This window comes from Microtus pennsylvanicus, chromosome 2 (assembly GCF_037038515.1).
Source record: "Microtus pennsylvanicus isolate mMicPen1 chromosome 2, mMicPen1.hap1, whole genome shotgun sequence".
NCBI lineage: Eukaryota > Metazoa > Chordata > Mammalia > Rodentia > Cricetidae > Microtus > Microtus pennsylvanicus.
The window spans coordinates 52317451-52339810 of NC_134580.1; the positions used below are offsets into that span (position 1 = coordinate 52317451).

General features: G+C 41.8%; 1 protein-coding gene and 1 non-coding gene across 3 annotated transcripts in view; one reads left to right on the plus strand and one right to left on the minus strand.

Annotated features, from left to right (window-relative positions):
* Positions 1-15353, plus strand: part of Rad21 (RAD21 cohesin complex component) — a 28193-nt gene extending 12840 nt beyond the window's left edge. For both annotated transcript variants that reach the window (XM_075961028.1, XM_075961029.1), the window contains 12 exons: positions 906-1035; positions 2546-2645; positions 4652-4758; positions 5399-5605; positions 6044-6169; positions 6494-6616; positions 8026-8249; positions 9445-9616; positions 10139-10287; positions 11110-11259; positions 12907-12990; positions 13700-15353. In XM_075961028.1, coding sequence (XP_075817143.1) covers positions 906-1035; positions 2546-2645; positions 4652-4758; positions 5399-5605; positions 6044-6169; positions 6494-6616; positions 8026-8249; positions 9445-9616; positions 10139-10287; positions 11110-11259; positions 12907-12990; positions 13700-13891 — 1764 coding nt within the window. In that variant the 3' untranslated portion in view covers positions 13892-15353. The remainder of the gene's footprint in view (positions 1-905; positions 1036-2545; positions 2646-4651; positions 4759-5398; positions 5606-6043; positions 6170-6493; positions 6617-8025; positions 8250-9444; positions 9617-10138; positions 10288-11109; positions 11260-12906; positions 12991-13699) is intronic.
* Positions 15354-18986: 3633 nt separating this feature from the next.
* On the minus strand, positions 18987-19093 carry LOC142845367 (U6 spliceosomal RNA). Its single transcript, XR_012909912.1, has one exon. It is a non-coding gene; the product is annotated as a U6 spliceosomal RNA (small nuclear RNA).
* Positions 19094-22360: the final 3267 nt, after the last annotated feature.

The following is a 22360-nucleotide window of genomic DNA, read 5'->3' on the forward strand; positions in this document are numbered from 1 at the left end:
AACTATAAATACAGAGACTAGATTACAAATAGGGTCCTAGAAAAATGTGGTGTGCACATATAACTTACAGGCACACTTTGAGTAACAATGCATATAATTTAATTTTAGACATGTTTTAACAAAAACCATGTTTTACCATAGAACTTTGGAAGCTTAAGTTTATGGTATGAGTTGGAAAAACCATCCGGGGAACTCTTGAGTTTATATTTTTTATTCTTTAAGTTATTTTTTCTTGTAGTCAGGAGGACTTTGAAGACTTATGTTTAGGTCATTAATAGTGTGTCTGTTTGGGTCATTATTGTGTCTTCTAATCTAGTAACATAAAGTAATAAACGGTGGCTTAACAAAAGAAACAGTGTTAAAGGGACAGATCTGACTGGCTCAGCAACCGAGGGACATCCCAGAGCCAAGGCCTTCTGCTCATTGACTCCTGTCCTTTCCCTCTCTTCACAGAGCAGGATCAGAAGGACAAAGACATTCTGTTATTTTCCAAGTCTGTCTTGGAAATTCCCCAGCAAACGTCACCCTTACTTCTCAGTTGGCCTTGGCCTAAGTGTATAAGCATGCCTGGTCAGTAACAAGTTTTAACAGACAGGGATGAAATAAAATCACTTTAGGGCTAGGAATCTTTGATTCTGAAACAGAATCACAATTCACATTGTCCTTGGTAAAGTCTGGGAAGATTTGCTTCCTGCTTCCCGGCTACCTTTATGTCTAAGTGAATTCACAAAATACTACTGTTTAGTCTGTGTTGAGGGTTAGATTAGGGCAGTAAATGGTACAGTGCAGACGTTTATTAACTAACTTTAAATCATACAGGATATAAGAAAAAATGAAAAGTCCCTACAATTTAAAGTAAGCTTGGCTCTAATGTTTAAGGACAATGAATTTAATATCTTACTCAGGTGAAGATGGCTCTGCGGACATCGGGACACCTCCTCCTGGGAGTAGTCCGAATCTATCACAGGAAAGCCAAATACCTCCTCGCAGACTGTAATGAAGCATTCATTAAGATCAAGATGGCTTTCCGGCCAGGTATTGTGCTTTTCTTCCTTTTTTAACCTGTGGGGTTTCCCATACCTTGGATGGGAACTACTAAGCACATGTTCTTGGGGTGTGTTTTATTTTCATAGCTAAAGCAACTTTCGTACAACAACTGAGTCACCAGAGCTGATGTGATGACTGAGAAACACAGCTGGAGTTTGGGTTAATTTTCCAGAACAATGTCAATATACCTTTAATCCTGGGGCATCTCATTCAGCACTCTTTGTCATGTTGTTGTTGCTGTTGCCTTGTTTGGGCTAAGATTTGGTTCTAGAATTGGATTCTACCAATCAAAATAAATCTAAGTAAATGGTACCTGTAGAATTCATAGTCTGTAATTTTAACACTGATGAAATATTAAATAATCTGAATATGGGCTGGGGATAGGTGAGTTGGCAGGGTACTTGGCCACCAAACATGGAAGACCTGAGATCAGTGTCCAGTGCCCATGAGAAAAGCTGGGGATGATGGCACCTTATACTGGAGAGGAGAAGATGAGATCATCCCTGGGGCTCTCTGACCAATCAGCCTTGCAGAATCTGTGGGCTATGTGTTGAGGATGAGACCCTTTCTCGATGATGATGATTTGAATGTATAAGGGGTGCTTTATGTAATAGTTTGTATCAAGACTGTATTCTGATACTTCTATTATAATACATAACAATAAGCTACATATTGTTTAATTTTTGTCTAATAAAGTGTATTGTAGATAGCATGTTACATAGACAGTCTTTTGTTGTTTTTCTCAATACTTATCACTTTATTTTTGGTTTTTTGAGACAGGGTTTCTCTGTAGAACAGGCTTGCCTCGAACTCACAGAGATCCACCTGCCTCTGCTTTCCAAGTGCTGGGATTAAAGGTGTGCACCACCACCACGGTCCGTCTTGCCATCTTATTTTTAAATTGTTACTTCCTTTCCTAAAATAACCAACTACTGAGCTAAGGAGATGACTTAGTTATTAGTTTCCTTGTTCTTTAAACATGAAGGGCATGAGTTCAGTACCCACGGTATAATAAAACAAAAACCAGGGTTCTGTGGCACCTGATTCCAGTGCTGGGGAAGAACAGAATCCTGGGACTTCTTGTTCAGCCTAATTGTTGAGCTTCACAGTTTGTGAGAGACCAGCTCAAAAAAGGGAGTGAGCACTAGTCCTCTGACCTAGACCTCTGGCTTCCACACTGCAAGGAAAACATGACCAGATTAAGATAATGTATATTTATTATACTCCTCTGCAGCCATTCATACTGCCCCTGATAAAAGGTAAAAAACTTAACAGTGTTCTTTTGTTGACGTGCCTTTAGCTTAGAGCAGTCAGTACCTGGACTGTTTCTGTAGAACAAGTGGTGTGGCTTGTAGTAATGGAACAGCAGAAAGCAAGAGTTCTAGCTTCCAGGTGCATGTGCTACCTGCATTCTCCAGTGCGACCTCAGGAAACTGTCCTGTTACCTCTGGCCCACGTGGTACCTGTACTTAGCTGAGCCTTCATCTCTGTCTTCCAGGTGTTGTCGATCTGCCGGAGGAAAATCGGGAAGCAGCTTACAATGCCATTACTCTACCTGAAGAATTTCATGATTTTGATCAGCCACTGCCAGACTTAGAGTATGTCTCTCTGTCTCCTCCTCCCTGACTCCCTCATCTTGTAGATGGTTAGCATGTTGCTGGCTTCCCCTGTATTCATTGCCTTTGTGTTTGATACTGAGTTACTTCTAGCTGCGTAAAGTACATGTCCTTATTTAAGAGTGTTGATCTTAATTATAAGACGTACCATTTAAAAAATGTTCTTCTCTGGGAAAATCATGTGCCTATAAAATCTAATACAGCTACAATTTGAGAATCCTGGTGGATTTAGGCAAAGCTTATGTGTCCTGAAGCCTGGTCTGGGTATATTCTTCACATGCCATCAGTAATCTTGCAGCTTGTTTCAAGATTATATTTTTCAGAGAATCTATTACAGTTTCATACTGGTTGTCTTAGCAAGCAAGTGCTGAAAGCTCTAATTTTTAAAATATGTATGTATAACTGGGTGGTGGTGTCTCACACCTTTAATCCCAGCGCTAGGAAGACAGAGGCGGGCGGATCTTTGTGAGTTCCAGGACAGGCTCCAAAGCTACAGAGAAACCCTATCTCAAAATAAAAAAAAAAAAATATGAAGACTTTTATCTTGTGAAGGAGTACGAAAGTCTCATCGTTTAGGATATGTTTCCGAGGAAAAGGTTACGTGGAGGTGTACTGTTGCACGCTACTTCTTTCTCAACAGTCAGATCTGGCTGTCATGGGATGACAAGTGTGACTATACATGTGTTTTCCTCTATCTCCGCTTGGATGTCCTGCCTTGCTGTATCTGCACTCCCATAGGCCTCAGCAGCTTCTTTATTAGCCGATGGTAATAAAACATTCACAGCATACAGAGGGGCATCCCACATCAAACAGCTGGAGTAAACTCCTATCCGCTACACATGCAGGAGCACAAAAACATATTCTGAGCAAATCTGTTCTGAAGAAACTGGGGTCTCAAAATTTCACATGACTCCTTGAACGGTGTTCCATCATTCTACACTAAATTCTCCATTATTTCACAACAGATTTTCTTTTTTTTAAAAAAAAAAAAAAAACTCTGACTCCTAATTAATTTTTTCTATGAATTTTCATGCTGTGTCAATTATGGCTGGGCACTAACTGCCAGCTTTCCTCCCTTCCCCCTAAAGATTAGCGCTGTGAATCTCGGTTACTTTAGCCTTTTTGCTAAGCTGATGTCAGCTTCAACTCACTTCCCATTTTCTGTTAATAGCAGGTGGTCTTTTATCTGTAAAGCTTATGTCTTCAGAAACAAGAAGTCTCAAAGCATCTGTAATAATACACTTCAGAAATTCCAGTGATTCCAGTTTGGTTGGTTGGTTTTTGTTTTTGTTTTTCAAGATAGGATCTCACTAGGCTATCCTGGAAGTGACTCACAGAGATCCATCCACCTGCCTCTGCTTCCCACCACCGGAGGATTAAAGGCATGCACCACCACCTGAGGTGGTGATTTTTATATATCCATTCAGTATTTAAATGTCCCCAGTTGTCTTGGCACTTTCCCTCTAGGGTTTAGAATATGTTTTTCTTTTGGGTTTGGTGCTCCATGATGTCTGCAGACTGCATTTGGTTGATGTATCTAATAAACATCAGTCTTCAGGATTCTAACTCTGTGTCTCTTTTTTCTTTGCCATTTATTGGCCACTTCTTTCTGCATTTGCCAGTAGTGTTCTCATCAATGAATAACATTATGTACTTTTAAATTATACAAGAGATGGTTGTTAGTAGATAAACAAGTTTCAAAAAAAATCAGAAAATTTAGAGTTCATCTGGATCCTGTTTCAGAACTGATACATAATTCATCATTTCTGAGTAAATACCATGTTGCCTTAGGTAGTGATTTAATATATTTTGCTTATCTATCATTAATGATTTTAAAAATTTAAAAAGAAATTGACTTTCAAATCATATTTGGATTATATTGAGATTTGCTGGCCAAAGCATTAGACTTCTGAAAGTTGATAGGGTATAAGGAGAAAATTAAGGTGCTTTATGAAACTTAATAATGTATATTTGAACTTTTTTTACAGTGACATTGATGTCGCCCAGCAGTTCAGCCTAAACCAGAGCAGAGTGGAAGAGATAACCATGAGAGAAGAAGTTGGAAACATCAGTATCCTACAGGAAAATGATTTTGGTAAAAGCAAATTGCTAATTATTGGTTAGATTTTAATTACGTTGTTATATTGCCAGGAGTTACAAAGAATAGTACGCTTAAAATTATTTCCCTGTGGACAGAAAAATTGTCTAACTTGTGCCCAACAACTCGCCTCGCGATCTGTAGCAAACAAGTGGTGTAAGGCGTTATGTCTGTTACTGTACCAGAGTTGTGTTCTTGTGGTTCCTGCTCCCCGTGCAGTGAGAGAGCCTGCACTTGACGTGTGGAAAGTCCAGTTGATACAGTAATGCTCACTTGCGAATTAGCCATTTTGGAATAGTTAATTGCATTATTGTGAACATTATTCAAAAACTTAAGTGGTCCAATTGGCAGTTCAGTCACATTCTTTTCTGGATAGCAGCACTTTATAGCAAAGTTGAAGTCTGTGAATGTTAATTGTGCATGTTCCATTTCCCTTATATAAATAAGTTCTGATAACCTAAATCTAGATTCAGGTCTGAATTTTGTTAGAGGTGCAAAGTTTAAACCGGATATTTCAATAATTGTCGCTAAATAAGACTTGAGAAAGCAGTGTAGCATCACAGTTGTAATAACTCGGCAGTTTTTGTAGCAGTCGCATTTCTGACTGCACAGCTAATGCCGTGTCCCTTGTGTGCAGGGGACTTTGGAATGGACGACCGTGAGATAATGAGGGAAGGCAGTGCTTTTGAGGATGACGACATGTTAGTGAGCACTAGCGCGTCCAACCTCCTCCTGGAGCCCGAGCAGAGCACCAGCAATCTGAACGAGAAAATCAACCACTTAGAGTATGAAGACCAGTACAAAGATGATAACTTCGGGGAAGGAAATGATGGCGGTATTCTAGGTGGGTTGTCATCTCTCTTTCAGTTCTGTTTCAGAATAGCCGTCAACTCTGAGTCCTAAGCAGCTATCTCGATATAAATGGGTGAATAATTGGGATCAGTTGTCTCATAGAGCATTCTAGAAAACAAGCCAAAATTGTTCATCTTTGTGTGCATGCTTTTGTCAGAGTTCTGAATTTTGCTAGTTGTTCAGGCTATTGTGTTGTTTGATATCGAATAAGTACATGTTTTATGAATGTATGAACTAGAAATAAAAGTGATGCACAAATTTTTTTCAGATACTGTTTTATACTTTTATAAACTACCTTAGGAGAAACAAGTACAAATTAAATACAGGTTTAAATTTGATCCACTTAAACCTAATGTTTTCCCCCCAGGATTAGTTATTGTGGTTTTAGCACCTCTTTTTCAGATCTTAACTGTTACGTTTACTATTTCAGATGACAAACTTATAAGTAATAATGATGGTGGCATCTTTGACGATCCCCCTGCCCTGTCTGAGACAGGGGTTATGTTACCAGAGCAGCCCGCACACGATGATATGGATGAAGACGACAATGTGTCAAGTGAGCATTTCATGTTTCAGGATTCTTGGTGATGCGCAGCGACAAAAGACACCTTACAAAACAGATGATAACATAGCTGTAGCTCTTGGTAAACTGTAAATACCCTTGACTGGCTTGGTTAGGATCGATTGTTCTCCTGTTTTCAGTATTGTTTACTCTGTGCTATTCCCCTCTTTGTATATTGAACTCCGGGGGCTGCCTGAAAATTTTAGTTTTCTTAAAACCCATGATGTTTTATCTCGCTTCCTGAGCAGGATTTCTTTTTTCCGTTTGTAAGGTATGTGTATCATACCCAAGTCTGTTGTGACCGTGTTGCTTTTACAGTGGGTGGGCCTGATAGCCCTGATTCAGTGGATCCTGTTGAACCGATGCCAACCATGACTGACCAGACAACTCTTGTCCCAAATGAGGAAGAAGCTTTTGCATTGGAGCCCATTGATATAACTGGTAAGTGAATCCTTGGATTCCACAATGTGTAGAATTTTAGATCCTAGGTGTTGTCTTTGTCTGCTGCTTCTTGTACATAGAGTTATCTCAGTCTTCACTTTGGTATAATTGGATGTCTTGTGAAAGACTGTACAGTGAGCTGCACGGTGTAAAATTACAGAACAGGTTTTCTGTTGTTGTGTGTTTTAGTCTTCGGTGGTCCTTGCATACTAACATAAGTAATCTTGGAGCCGGTCAGATAGCTTAGCAGGTAAAGGTGCTTGCCAACAGACCTGAGGACTGAGTTCATCGAATCCCCGTGACGCATCTGGTGATAATAGAGAACTAGTGGCCCCAAATTGCCATCTGACCATCAATCACATATATTTCTGCAATAAAAGCCAAGTAAATAAAGCCAAAAAAAGATACTAGAACATTTCTAGATACCTCAGACTACTCTAGATATTGAATATTTTACAGCTCCTATAAGTTGTTGGCCTTAATAAAAATTAAGCACCATGAAGTTAGTTCCTTTTTCATAGCACACTTAAAAATGTTAGCGCTAGCAGCAGTCAGGGGTGGCACATGCCTAGCATTTGGGAGACACAGGCAGGCAGATCTCTCTGAGTTCAAAGCCAGCTTGATCTACAGAGCGAATTCAAGGACAGCCAGAGTTAAACAGAAAACCATGTCTGGAATGGGGGGTGGGGGGAGTTAGGCCTAGCCAAGTATACTGAAACTCGCCTTTAATCCCAGTACCCAGAGGCAGATAGATGTCTATGAATTTGAGACTAGACTGGATAGACAGGACTACATATCACTTCTGTGCCAGTCAAGGATGTCCAGTGAGACCTTGTCTCCAAAATAAGAACAAAAATCATTACCAAATGGTCAGCCCTGAAAACATACAAACATACAAGTAACTTTATGTAGACTAAACAGGTTAAATTTATGTGCACATGCACACACATGTTCAATAACAATTAAAAAGTCCATGAGTATAAGAGAAGGGGGACATGGTATAATTATGTTCTCAGAAAGCAAAGACTAAAATAAACAGTAAATGTGTACAATTTCAAAAGAAAAGAATATCAGAGCTTATATGAGTTTACGTTTGACAGGTGGGGTGTGTGTGCTGTTCACAGAATAAAGCTGTGTGGATTCTAAGGATTAAGTCAGGTTATTTTACCTGTTCTATGGTAAAAAATCTATGAACTTAATTATGCATTCAGGGAATTTCTGTTGAAATCTCTGTTGTAAATACTGCTTGAGAGACGTCTGTTTAGTCATGCCATCTTCATGAGGACTTGCTCCTAAGTCTGTGCCTAGAAAGGCAGAAAATAATGACCAGACCAGGATGGGGGTGGGGTGGGGGGAGAATGTTTCAGGCTGGTCTCTCAGAAAAATGGCCTTATATTCTTTTGTTCTAGTCAAAGAAACAAAAGCCAAAAGGAAGAGGAAGCTGATTGTTGACAGTGTCAAAGAATTGGATAGTAAGACAATTAGAGCCCAGCTTAGTGACTATTCCGATATTGTTACAACTTTGGACCTGGCCCCACCCACCAAGAAGCTGATGATGTGGAAAGAGACAGGAGGTGTGGAAAAGCTCTTCTCCTTGCCAGCACAGCCTCTGTGGAATAACAGACTACTGAAGGTAGTGCGCTGGGCGGGTTCGTCCTGTTTGCTTCTGACTTCTTCTGGACCTTTGCTTTATCATGAGCAGATACTTCACTCCCTTAAACATGTCAGCGCTCCCCGAGTGTAGGCGGGAAGGGTTCTTCAGGTGTAGGAAGCCATTATTAATGACTGTATTTTCAGCTCCCTGTATTAAGCTGTGTTGCCTTAATTAAACTGTGTTTCGGATAGACATACTTTATGTCTCCGTGAACCCCAAACACATACTAATTAATAGTTTTCAGCTCCCCTGGGTTCCAAACTACTGCACAATCTGTTTTTGTGGCGTCTTGCTTGAATGGTGCCGTTAGCTGAAGTGTACTCCAACTACTCCAGAGCAGCAAGGTTCTGATGGGTTGCTCTTTATTGGAAACACTGTCAGACAGTTTTGAAGAAGGCCACGTTTGTTTACCCTTTGGAAGTAGGCATTTCTTTGGTGGCATAGCCACTAGTAATGTACCCATATTTATATAACTAACCCTAAACCCGTGCTCATGTGTGCACCCCTAATTAAACTCCCTACACTACACTTTGCTCACAAAAAAAAGAGAGACGTAGAGGTAATGAACTAGCTTATGTACATGTATTAAAATGCCATAATAAACCCATTTTCATACAATGAATGTAAGCTAATAGATATCTCAAAAAATTTAACTTTTGATTCAGTTGATTCTTTTTTTTCTAGACAAGGATTTAAAATTTGGGGAGGAACTGCTTCTACCAATATGTTCATTACATTGCTGTTTATAGCTTAAACTGTGAGGTGCTATTCATTCATGAAATAATCACATATTTTTGTGGTGATGTTGTGTGGTAATGCAAAATTCCACATAGTAGTTAAGCTATGTGAAGACAACACAAGGGAAATCTCTTCAGTCTTGTGACAGGTGGAGTGTTGCATTTATCAGTGAAAATAACTGCAGGTAAATACATTTCAGACCTTGAAGCTTAATAGATACATTTGTTTTCAACTTTCTAAAAGGATTGCAATTATAATTCAAACGAATTTCAGATCATTTTCAGATGGAAATGAAGTGTGAGAATGTTAAGTACATTGCTAAAGTGTGCGTTTACTGGCTGTAAACTGTTAACGTTCCTTAATGAAAATAGAAAACACAGGTGTTAGTCTTCCATTGGTGTGGTTTTATAGTTGATGTTTTGCTTATTTTTGATAGCTCTTCACACGCTGTCTTACACCACTTGTACCAGAAGACCTTAGAAAAAGGAGGAAAGGGGGAGAGGCAGATAATTTGGATGAGTTCCTCAAGGAGTTTGAGAATCCAGAGGTTCCTAGAGAGGAGCAGCAGCAGCAACAACAACAGCAGCAGCAGCAGCGTGAAGTCATCGGTCAGTACTCCTGTGAGGGTTCCTGGATGAAGCTTCAAATGCCTCAACGCAGCCATGATGTAGGATGAGGAATGAGCTTGTTCGGGGGGCATGGCGATGCATGTATCTCCTTGCCTTCAGAAACTCATCTTGACAAAGCTGCAGGGCTTGGGGCTAACTGGAGTGATAATTGTGGGGTGTCTGTGCAGGACTGGGAGGGAACCACTTGTAAAGACTGCTCTCCCAGGCAGTGGTGACACTTCCGTCCCAGCACTCGGGAGACAGAGCTGGGTGGATCCCTGTGAGCCCAAGGACAGCTAGGGCTACACAGAGAAACACATCCCAAAAAACCAAAAAATGAAAAAAAACTTCTCCCCACCTGTTACACTTGCATTGTTATAAGCTCGGTGATCCTGGTGCTGTGCTTACTGGCTTTCCTCATTAGGGAGCGTAACTGTATCTGTGGCTTAGTAAACTAATTTTCAAAGCAAATTGTTTCAAAATATTGTTGAAAACTAAATTATTTTCTTGTGATGTTTGCAGATGAGCCCATTTTGGAGGAGCCAAGCCGCCTCCAGGAGTCAGTGATGGAGGCCAGCAGAACAAGCATAGATGAGTCGGCCATGCCCCCACCGCCCCCTCAGGGAGTGAAGCGGAAAGCTGGACAGATTGACCCAGAGCCCGTGATACCTGTAAGTTAAGGAAACATTGGGACAGGGTCCTGCAGTTAGCTCCAAGTGGCATTTAAGGAGGCTTTGATTTAGGAGTGTCTTAGTTTAGGCAGAGAATGGGTCCAGAAGACCGGCAGTGGAGTTTACTGGCACTGTCTTTTTATCTTCTCTGGGAAAGGGACATGAAACTCAGCAGAGACTTCTTGGTTCTTTGTGAATAGTCTTGCTTCACAGTGGGCCAAAATGAGTAACCTTAGTCAGTGTGACGTTAGTGGGCTCTAAACCTGTTCTGGGTTATTGGAAAATTTCTACATCTCGCCAATACCAGACAAGTTTTAATAGTTGGTATATTCTTAAATAATTGTAAAACAGTAAATAAGTGACAGCCAGCTTTAAGTCTGAGAGATAAATTAATCTGAAGAGGAAAGCAGCCTTTGGTAACATTGGGCTCCTATTTCAGCCTTCAGCATAAACTGTTGATAGGACAACTTGTTGCCAGCCATGCAATCGTTCTCTGTGCCCTTGCTGCAAAAGACTTGTCAGTTAGAGCCCTTTTCTCCTTGAGCACAGAAACCAGTGACTACTCTCCTGGTAGTTTCTTAAATACTTCATGCAGTGGTCTCAGATTCTTATACTAATCTCAAAATGAAATAGCACAGAGGCACTCGAAGCGGTGCTCGTTTCCATGTTACTTGATGCTGAGTCCAAAGCTCTTGCTGAGAGAGTGTGGGATGGATAGACAGTAAGTGACTGGAGTGGCTTGAAAGTCGTTGGCCCCTTCCTACATTTAATGACGCTCCCATGAAAACCTGGATCTTGAATTGCCGTCTGTTTTTGTTGAAGCCTCAGCAGGTAGAGCAGATGGAGATACCACCAGTAGAACTTCCCCCAGAAGAGCCTCCAAACATCTGTCAGCTGATCCCAGAATTAGAGCTTCTGCCAGAGAAAGAGAAGGAGAAAGAGAAAGAAAAGGAAGAGGAAGAAGAGGAGGAGGTAAGAAAACTAGAGCTCTCCAGTGAGTAAAGGAGATTCCCAATTTAGAAAAGCTCATTGTCCTGACAGGTTTGAGCCAAGCCAGTTAATGTTGGGCATCAGAGCGAAGAAAAATGTTCAGATAGAATCAAACTTGAACTGAATTCTTAGTGCCGTGAATCACTGAGTACATCACATTTTGTGCTGTGCAGTAATTTTCTGTTTCCCTCAGGAGAAAGAAGGGACTGCCCTTACAGATTGATCAGTATTCAGTTAGTGCTATTAAAGCCAGCCTCTGCTCAAACCTTCTACCTGTGGCCCAGAAACCAGCTAACCAGACATATTCCATTTGCCTCAGTTTGGGCTTTGTTTTAATTAGGCCAGACTAAGACCTGGCTCGTGTGAGTGGAAACTTGGAGAACTGTCACTTTTTACAGACTAGAGATGCTTTAGACATGGCTTTCCTTTTCCCTGGGGTATGTTACAGTCCTTTCTAAAGTTTTCTAATTAAGGTTGTATAACTTAATTAACCCTCTTCATTTGGTGTTTTGTCATATATGTATCTACTTAAACTTTTGCCTTTAAAAATCTTTTCCAGATAACTAAATGTGGTTGCTATAATTCTTTTCAAGACCATTGTGTATATATTGGATATAGTTTTGCAGGCAACCATCATGTTTCTAGTTCACTCTTCATGGCAGATACTTTAGTGTAACATTGCATTATTTTAAAAGCTAAAATTTAGTTTCCAAACCTCTACTAGATTGGAATGTCATCTCAGATTTTATAATGAATCAGTATTAAAGCTCGATTCCTGTTCCAAGTGAAGCTGCTGATCCCAGCTCCTTAGAACATGGTGTCTAATACCCGTGTGCTGGAGCTATGGTCATTTTATTAGTTTAATGGCTATTTGGACAGCTGGTGTAAAGTATATGTTAATAATTAATAGTGTGCCTCTCAATGTGTAGCAGTCTGAGTCCATCAGACATTATGCAGGCTCTTTGTTACTGGTTGGTGATGACAGTCTAGAAAATCATACTACAGAATTAACATTGAACATTGATTTTTCCCAGCATCTGAATTGGCATCATCCAAATACTACTTTATGATGTAGGTTACTTAATTGATCTGTTTTGCTTGGTTTTACTTCCAGCTATATGAAATTGAAAGAAACATTGTACCTAATGTGATTTGAGTCCTGGCTCAAGGTTCTTCCTTTTTTCTTTCTTTTTTAAAAAATATTTATTTATTATGTATATAGTGTTCTGTCTGTGCACCAGATCTCATTACAGATGGTTGTGAGCCACCATGTGGTTGCTGAGAATTGAACTCAGGTTCTCTGAAAGATCAACCAATGCTCTTAGCCTCTGAGCCATCTCTCTAGACCCCGGCTCAAGGTTCTTAACCATGGTCCATGTTATGTAGACCACATCCATATAGACCAGTACAGAGGCGTTATATTCAAATGTTTGTTTGCAAGTACTTTCCTTTGCTATCAGGAAGACAAATTTCAAAGTTCATAGTAGATGGCAAATGATTTTGAAGCAGCGAGATTATAATTCCTGTAGATGCTTCAGACTGGAAATCAAAAGCTTTCCAGATAGAGAGAGGTGCTGCTCTCATGTCAGCCGAGCGCAGGTTTTCAACTTGTGGTGGTCATTTATTCAGGATGAAGATGCCTCGGGGGGTGATCAGGACCAAGAGGAAAGGAGGTGGAACAAAAGGACTCAGCAGATGCTTCATGGTCTTCAGGTACGCCAGCATAGTCTGCAGGTAGTCATTGCCCAGAAAGAAGTCCTACTGGAATCTCGAGTCACACCTTTGTGGAAGTGTTTCCAGGGCTGCGTTGTTTTGAAGTTTTTTAACTACATAGGTGACCTGTAGAGCCAGGAGTAAACCTAGCAAGCATCTAGGGTGCTTAGCCACGGTTATCCTGAAAAGCAGATCCGTGGCGCTGTGATCGAGACCACTCCTATGTGCATTTGTGTTTTACGTTCATTGAGCGAGTTACTGTGCTGCGTCATAGAGCGCCAGGCGTCAGTCACCCTTGGTCTTAGCAGTCCAGACACAGATGAGGTTTGAGCGAAATGAAATTCCCTGCAAGTTGTGCAAGGTTTCCTACAGTAGATTGAAGGAATGAATACTTGGGGTTTGTGGGGCTGAAGTGGAATTGATTTGAGTTTGCTGTTGTTCTTGCTTTAATCCACAAAGAACTTATTTTTACTGTCTCATGTCTATATTGAAGCAACTTTGCTTATTTCATGAACTTTATTTTGCCTTTAGATGTGCTGTAATATTTTATAGTCCTTTACCTTATTGAATAACATGAGAATCACATAACTCGATGCGAATGTCCAGTCTCAGCCCCAACTGATTGTACAAAATTAGTGTTATCCAGTTATTTCTTTATTGTGTGTGTTTTGTTACTTGAATTCATCTGTTTTGCTTTGTTTTATTTCAGCGTGCTCTTGCCAAAACAGGAGCTGAGTCGATCAGTTTGCTTGAGCTGTGTCGAAACACAAACAGGAAGCAGGCTGCAGCAAAGTTCTACAGCTTTTTAGTTCTTAAAAAGCAGCAAGCCATCGAGCTCACACAGGAAGAGCCATACAGTGACATCATCGCAACACCCGGACCAAGGTTCCATATTATCTGAGGCGCTAGAAGCATTTGAGCTAGTGTTCACTCACTAGTACATACAAATTGCCCCATGTGTAGGGCACCAGAACCCTTTAAGAAAGTTTTTAGATTTTTTTTTTTTGTTTGTACAAAATCTTTGCCTTTTCTTTTTTCATCCTCCCCCCCCCCCCCCCAAGTGTTTCTAATTTGCTGCCATCTTTTAAGGGAAACTGCTTATTTGACTTGGGTTTGTATTCCTGGAGAAAACAGTACCACAAAGAACCCAGAAGATTTTTAACAGTTCAGAACAGATGTGTGCAATATTGGTGCATATAAGAATATGGAGTAACAGTCAAAAGTCCCCATTTTTATGTCAGTTTTCCATTACTGTGTTGAAAGGAAAACCTGCCTAGGAAATACCTGACACTTTTAAGAGCTAGTGGTTTGAGTCCCTTGACAGGAAGAGAAAATGTCTTCCCATCAGTGAAACCAGCAGTCTGGTTAACCACTGTGCTAGCACGTGAACACGTTACTGTCTTCTTGATCATGCTTTAAAGTAATCCCATAATGAGCAAGAGTTTGTGAATTGTGTTAGGACTGATCCTCTTGGACTGTTGTGTTCTGAAACCATTCCGTGTGAGTCTTAGGAACTCTGACATTAGCGCAGCTCAGAATGATGAGAGACTTCTACAGTGCTGTGACTCCAGGGGCTGCCGGTCACTTTTTTAAAGATGCTTGGGTATGTTTGCTGGAGTAATGAGATCATGAAAATAGAAATTCCCCCTGCCTGCTGAAGGGCAGACAGATGAGAAACTATACCAGATTGACTTTGCTTTAAGCAAACAGTGCTGTAAAAACTAATGGCTTCTCTGATATTTATTATAAATGTTAGTGCTGATCTCTTTCCAATGCTGCACACTCCTGTATTTGGAACTCACTTTATTAGCTTTGCAACTGTAATCCTGTATCAGTTTCCTATAATTTAAATGGAGAAAAACATCCAGATTAAGGCTTTATTATTAACAGACCAGATAGCACCAGAAATTATGTGACTATATGAATATCAAAATATGTCTTCACTTGTAGGGCAAAATTATGTTGAAAGTTCTAGCTTAAGTGTTGGCACTTTTAAGGGGGGAAATCAGTTTTAAAACTTAAGATTTCCATGTATACCCAGTAATTTTAAATTATGTGAAATATTTTAAATTTGTGAACTCGTAATTACTATTTTAATGATTCAGTTTCTTGAGAATGGTAATTGTATAAAATTGCTCTTGCAGTTTTATTTTCAATACGACGTGCCTGTAAACCATGGATATCCCCTTTGTAAAAAGACACTGTAGATAATTGAATGCTTGATTATAGAAAGGTCATTAGTTTCTTGTTACACATTTTGTTAGTCTGGTTTTTGTTGCTTACTGGGTTTAATATTGTTCTTGAAAATAGTTGACGCTATGTTATGTATGACTTTTCTAATAAAAGTTGTGTTTCGAGCCGTACATTTGGAATATGCTCAGTTGGTGGTCTGTCCCAGAAGAAATGTCAGCTGAAAAAGCAAAATGGCCAAATATTTAATTTGACTTATCTAGAATAATCTGTTCGTTACAAGCGACAACTTGGTTGAAAGACTGCCCTGTCTTAAGGTAGTTCTAAACCTAGGCAAGGTACTTGGAGTCCATATACACAACAAATTCCTCTGCCTTCTTAGAGCTGTCATTCCAATGGGCGCCTCAGTCGCAGGTCCAGGGTGTAGGACAGGCTGCGGTGTTAGAGTGAGGAGTCCAGGTAGGCCTCTTAGAAGGTGGGCATCCAGGTGTGGAGAAGGGTTAAAGACAGCACAGCTGGAACTGTCCAGGTAACAGACGGAGCAGCTGGTAAGATTCAGACTGTGTGATGTACTTGACATGGCTGCCCACTGCAGTCACACATCCGATGAACCTTAAAGCAGACTGGCCTGGGCTCTGCAGAGTGTCCTTGTGCCTCCTGCTTCTTCCTGAGTAATAACTGAATGAATGGAGGAGCTGGTAAAGCTTGTGGGTCTGCTGCCACCATCGTGGGGGATACTGAATGCCGCAGAAAGGTGTTCTTACTGTGTAAGTGAGAGCAATCTCTGCTATCGTGCCACCGTAATTGAATTTAAGAATGTGTGTGCTAGAAAGACTTGATACTTGCAGGTAAAATATACCAGGATTTGAAACCTCACTGTGCCTTTTAGCATTAGTGTGGTCTTGGGTCTTGGTTTTCTCAATTACAAAATTTTGTCTTGAAATCTTCAAAATTATATGACATAAAGAATAGTGAAGTTTCTAAAACTAGGTATTCAATAAATGATAGCTTTTGCAAAAATGTTTAAAACAAGGGACTCATTTTTGAAATACGCTATTTTCAGGATGCTGATAATGGTGGGGTGTTAGGAGAGACTAAAGGTATCGACTAGGAATCCCTCCAAGTCTATTGTGTGCAGTGTGAGTTGTTTGTGTGAGCAGTAAATGTAGCTACTTACCTTTTAGATTTCAGCTGAGGGTAAATTCCTCAAGGGAAATTGTGCGGATGCACGCCCTGTGTCACCCTCAGTCAGACTTTCTGGCTGAGTGCTCGTTAAGCCCCCAGGAAACAAGTGACATAAATAATTGGCTATACTTAAAGCATTTAGTTTTAAGATCAAAGTCTTCCTACCAGTTTGACTAGTAATGCAAAATGTATGTGAGGTATTCCAAGCTCTCAGAATTGTCAGGGTTGGTCCTTTAGTAGATATCTGTGGTAAAATCCTAGCATCCCAGCAAAGGCAAGTTGACTATCCACACTGTAGAAATTACATAAAGGGATCGGCTGGAGGTGTCTTCTCGAAATGTGGCTCTTGAAATGAGTTTATTTTGTTTGGGGGGGGTTATATTAAAGCTCTTGATAGAAATATCAGACTTGACCTAGGTTTTAAGCCTATCGTCTCTCCAAGTCTTTTTCCTCAATAAATTTCTAGAGCAAGACATACTTGGGTTTTGACGCCCATAGGTGTAACTACTACCAAACACAGGGAAGTAATAGTTACATTCTGCTCATCTTTCTCTTGTTCTTTCAGTTTACGGTGTCAAAAGTAAATGGTGTTAAAGTCCTGTGTGAATAATTTATTAAAATTTGTCTTCTCTAAAATCTGGAGTCCATGCTCGTTTAGTTTATGAAACAGTCCCTGGACATGGTGGCCCCCAGGGGCTTTAGTAGGGACAGCCCCTCTGCTGCTTCCGTGAGATCCACTTCGTTCCACACAATATCCTACAGTTGACTCATGCCTGCTGTATGTCACGTAGTCTCTTCCAGGGGCATTTGTGCTGTCACAGATGGGAGCATTTCGTCCCCTTAGGACAGTGTTTCTCTGTCCCTTCCTCCGTTGGTGGACCATTAGATTGATTGCTAATCCTTGCTATTGTGAATTGAAACATTATTTCCGCCCCCTCCCCCCCTCTGTTTTTGCTGTCACGAGTACGTAAAACGGTGGGTGTTACTGTGGAACTTGGCCTTGAGCACACAGTAGCTGACAGTTTCAATTATGTGTGTATACATTCTTGTGTGTATGTGCATACATGTGTGTTTATTTAGGGCATGCCATAGCATGAATAGGGAGGTTAGAAGGCAACTTTTTTTTTACTTTATGTGCATTGGTGTTTTGCTTGCACACACGTCTGTGTGAGGGTCTTGAATCCCCTGGAACTGGATACAGACTGTTGTGAGCTGCCATGTTGGTGCTGGGAATTGAACCTGGGTCCTCTGGAAGAGAGAACTCAGTGTTCTTAACCTCTGATCCATCTCTCCAGACCTGAAAATAATAATCTTAAAGTCCATAGTCAGTACAACAGGAAGCCACTTTGATAGTGAGGATTCAGGGAAGGGGTTACTATGGACATTTTTAAAATAATGAGGCAGTTTTCAACAAAAACTGATGGGCAAGTTTCTGTACTATAATTCTCAACATAGCCTTTCCATCATAACCGAATATACCACCACAGGAAGAGACGGCTCCCTGTATGGTGTTGCAAGAAGACGGTAACATTCCACGATACCCACGTGTCACTGTTGTCCCCTTCTTTCCTGTGGAGACACTATTCTCCAGGACACAGTCACAGCATGGCTGTGAGGTGCGGTGCCACATCTTTGCCCTTTTTACCTCACCACGTGACTCAGATCTGCTTGATATTCAGTCAGGACCAGTGAACAGTGCAAAACCAGTTGTCTTCCCTGACAGTAGTCTGTAGAGCAAGGGGTAGAGAGGCTGTCTTCTGGAAGATGCAAATCTGGAATTTATCCAGACAACTCGCAATATGTTAGAACCATCAAGGTCATAGACAGTCCCAGAAGCATTGCTAAGGAGAATGCAGCTGTTAGGAGTGGGAGTGGGGTGGGAGACTGAGAAATGACCAGGCAGACTGACAAATTTAGGACAGAATGGCATTACCTTAGTCATTTCCTTGTGTATGATTAATACTGATTACCAACTTGGCAGGGTACACAATCACCTAGAAGAAAAGCCTCTAGGCCAGGCGGTGGTGGCGCACGCCTTTAATCCCAGCACTTGGGAGGCAGAGGCAGGCGGATCTCTGTGAGTTCGAGACCAGCCTGGTCTACAAGAGCTAGTTCCAGGACAGGCTCCAAGACCACAGAGAAACCCTGTCTCAAAAACAAACAAACAAAAAAAGACTTTTTTTCAAAAAGCAAAAAAAGAAAAAGAAAAGCCTCTGGGCACATACATGAGAAAGTGTTTTTAGGATAGGTCCATTCAAGTGGGACACTCTATTGTGATTGCAGAAGGAAATGTTCCAAATGCTGGTGTTTTAGACTGAAAGAATGAAAAAGTGCTGGGCAGTGGTGGCGCACGCCTTTAATCCCAGCACTCAGGAGGCAGAGGCAGGCAGATCTCTGTGAGTTCGAGGCCAGCCTGGTCTACAGGAGCTAGTTCCAGGGCAGCTAGGGCTACACAGAGAAACCCTGTCTCGAAAAACAAAGGAGAGAGACAGGGAGGAAGGGAGAGAAAGTGAGAAAGTATAAAGAGCACCAGCATCCACTGCTTTATGCCCCCTGGCTGTGGATGCAGTATGACCGGCTGCTTCCCCTCCTGCTTCCTTGGCCTGGACCATTTCAAACTGTGAACCAAGTAAACCCTTCTTTTTTTTTTTGTCATCCTTGCGCAGGGGCCATGCTAATCTTCTCTGTATCATTCCAATTTTAGTATATGTGCTGCCGAAGCGAGCACAAGTAAACCCTTCTTGAGCTGCTTTATTCCGGTGTTTTGTTGCAGCGACAAGAGAAGTAATTAATATCCCAAGCCCTAGGAGCGCTGAATTCTGGTGCTAGCTATGGCCGTCCTCCATCAGTTTCTTCCATTCTGTTTTACTCCAGGGGCTAGCTGGTTTTCACATCGACAAATTAGTCATCTCAAAGGAGGAAATCTCAGCCTAGAAAATACCCCCTTACAGAATCCTCTTAATTAGTGCTTGATGCGGGAAGCCCATTGTGAGTGGTGGCGTCCCTAGGCTGGTGGTCCTGGGTCTTGTAAGAAAGCAGACTGAGCAAGCCTGTAAGCAGTACTCTTCCCTGTCCTCTGCATCGGCTCCTGCCTCCAGGTTCCTGCCCTGTCTGCCTTCGCTGACAAGCTGTAACATTTAAGTGGAAGCCAAATAAACCCTTTCCTTCCCAAGCAGCTTTTGGTCGTGGTGTTTCACCACAGCAGCAGAAAGTCTAAGCCACCCTACAATCATTTTCCAGTGAGCCTTTCCGTAGATCCCCTTCCATTAAGGGAACCTGAGTTTCTTCTATTGGCAACCAAGAGCAGTGATTGATTCGAAACCCTGCCATCACTACTAAATCAACTCAGCTTTGCATTCTAGTCCGATCACCGTCTTCTGCTGTCAACCCCTGAGCACTTTAAAAACTTCTCTCCAGCACGGCTGTCATGAGGGGGAAGAGAGGAAGAAGGGGAAAGGGCTGCAGAAGACGAGCGGGCCATTGGGATAAGGAAACTGACAGGAAGAAAAACTACCTCTCAGAACGGCCCGGCAGCAGAGAAAGCAGACAGATGAATGGGAGGCTCTTGGCAGCTGAGAAGGCAAATGAAAGGCTGAGAAAGATGACAGAGGACCGAGAACAGTACCACCTGAAGTGCTCGCAGGAATAGGAGCTCAGCAGAGGGGCTCTGGGGGTGGTCGGCGGTTGCTCCTTGGGAAAACACACTTAAGATGATCCTGGAAAGGAAGGGAAAGTGATGAGCAAAGCTACCGCACTGCACATTAAGATGAAAATGGGATGTGGAGAGACTCGCTTCTTGATTAAAGCACAGCCCCGTTGCTTCCAAATTTTCGTATTCCATCAGAACTCCTTTAAGATAACACAGGCTTATCCTCACACAGAAACCGCCCTGCCTGAAGTTTGCTCTGAGGATCATCTTGTAAAGCGTGACCTAGAGAAATTATGCTTTAGCATCCTGGTCCTGGAGTCACGTAAACCGAATCTCTTTTTAGCCGCTTGTCTTACGTTCTAACATCACCTTCAACGTCTTTCTCGTCAATGTCTCCCAAGCAAAGAGGTCATTGACATAATGACAGCGCAGTGGTTATGAGAGTAACCAGCCATCCTCTAAGTGGATTTGGGACCTGCTCCACAGAAGGGAAGTACCATGTGGATACTGTGAACCTTGTCAAAAGCCTATGCCTAGGGAGGTCATAGGTCCAAAGGAAAGAGACAATTATTACACTAAACTGAGTTAGTACTAACTGAGTTTGGTACTAACTCCCTTCTAAATAACTGTGTGTGTGTGTGTGTGTGTGTGTGTGTGTGTGTGTGTGTGTGTGTGTAAAACCTAGGAGAAGAATGGTTTATTTCGCTTACAATTCTAGGTTTCAGTCAGTCACCAGGGGAAAGTCAGGATAGGAACTTCAAACAGTCACATTCACATCCACAGCCAAGAGCAAAGAGAAATAAATGCATGTTTGCTGCTCAGCTGGACTTTTATACAACTCGGGACTGTGCCACCCACAGTGGACTGGCAATTAGCTTAATTAAGGCAGTCCCCAGGGCACGCCCCCAGGCTAATCCAACATAGTCAATTTCTCAGTAAGTCTTTCTTCCCAGACAGTTCTAGGCCATGTCAAGTTGAGAATGAAAGGTAACCATTGCTGTACACCTCTCCCCACTGAGCTCTCACTGGCCATCCGATATTCTTATATGTCAACGAGGAACAAGAATGCGGGCTGCCCACTGTCACTTTCAGAATTAAGCGATTACTAAGAAGGCACGGAAACTGTAAAATGTTGGGTTTTCTTTATACAGTTAAACCAGAAAATAGCAGCATGCGCAGTAAAATTTTCTCAGCTAACAAACGGAAACGTTTTCTCATTGGGTTTATCTTAGAAAAAGAGTTATGGGTCAGAGAGTATTGGTGTCAAAGAATGACAAGATCAGAGACTTCAACTCCAAGTGACCTTTGCTTTGGACTCGATTTCCTGTCATTCTGCTTTGTCAAGAGTGAAAACATAGTTGGTCTCTGCAGGAGTTAACAAGGGCAAGATGCTGGAGCCTAGCTGCCTCCTGGCTTCATCACCTGCCCCAGAGGGAGGTTGGGAGGCAGAGGCAGAGGCCAATGAGATGATATAGCTCTTGTGTCCTGAAGGTATTGGATTTCCAACACAGGGGATGGATGGTGCTGATTAAATCAAGGTGCAGCTCCAAGCTGGAATGTCAGATTTGAAACAGTTTCCTTCATGTGGAAAGTCATCTTGGCATGGTCTCATCAGGAAAGGAGAGCCAGGAGAGCCTTGCCGAGAAGTGTCTGCCTCCAAATCTACTGAGCACTGCTCCTGACGGAAGCCATCATGTCAAAATGCTAGTTGCCTGCAGTTCACTGGACCGGAAATACGTGCAGAGGTCGGGATGTCTGAGAGTCAGGTTACACCCTCAATCTTTCTGCTGGGGCGGAGCGAGATGTGAAAACCTAGGACCTGCTTTAAAGCTACCAATTGTCTCCTTAAGGTGACTCCAGCCCTCGTCTATTTTAGCCCTCCAGCCATGGAGACGGCTGGTCGTCAAAACAGTGTTGAGATGTGTGCAAGGTTAAAGGTAGGGGACAGGGAAAATGAATTCTGTTGAAATACAATTAACAGAATGTTTTAAACACATTTGTCATGAAGAATAATGCCCCTTCTTGATGTGTTTAAATAACAAGACCTGGCACCAGGTCAGTCTCAGCCATAATCATGAATACCAAACAGAAATTAGACACTCGCCTCCTTACAGTGCCTGGAAGGTGGGATGAGACCTATGGCTTTCTTCTGGTCAGCAAGGCTGCTGGCGCTCTGACACTCTGTGGGCTTTCTTCTGGTGCGTGTGGCCACTGGAACTCTTTGGTGTGTTGTTTCTCTTTATAATGGCAAGGAATTAACAACCAATGGCAATCAATGAGTTAACAACAATACCATCCTTTTGTCTTTGAGGGTGGAGATCCCTTCAAAGTCTGATTTCAAATTCC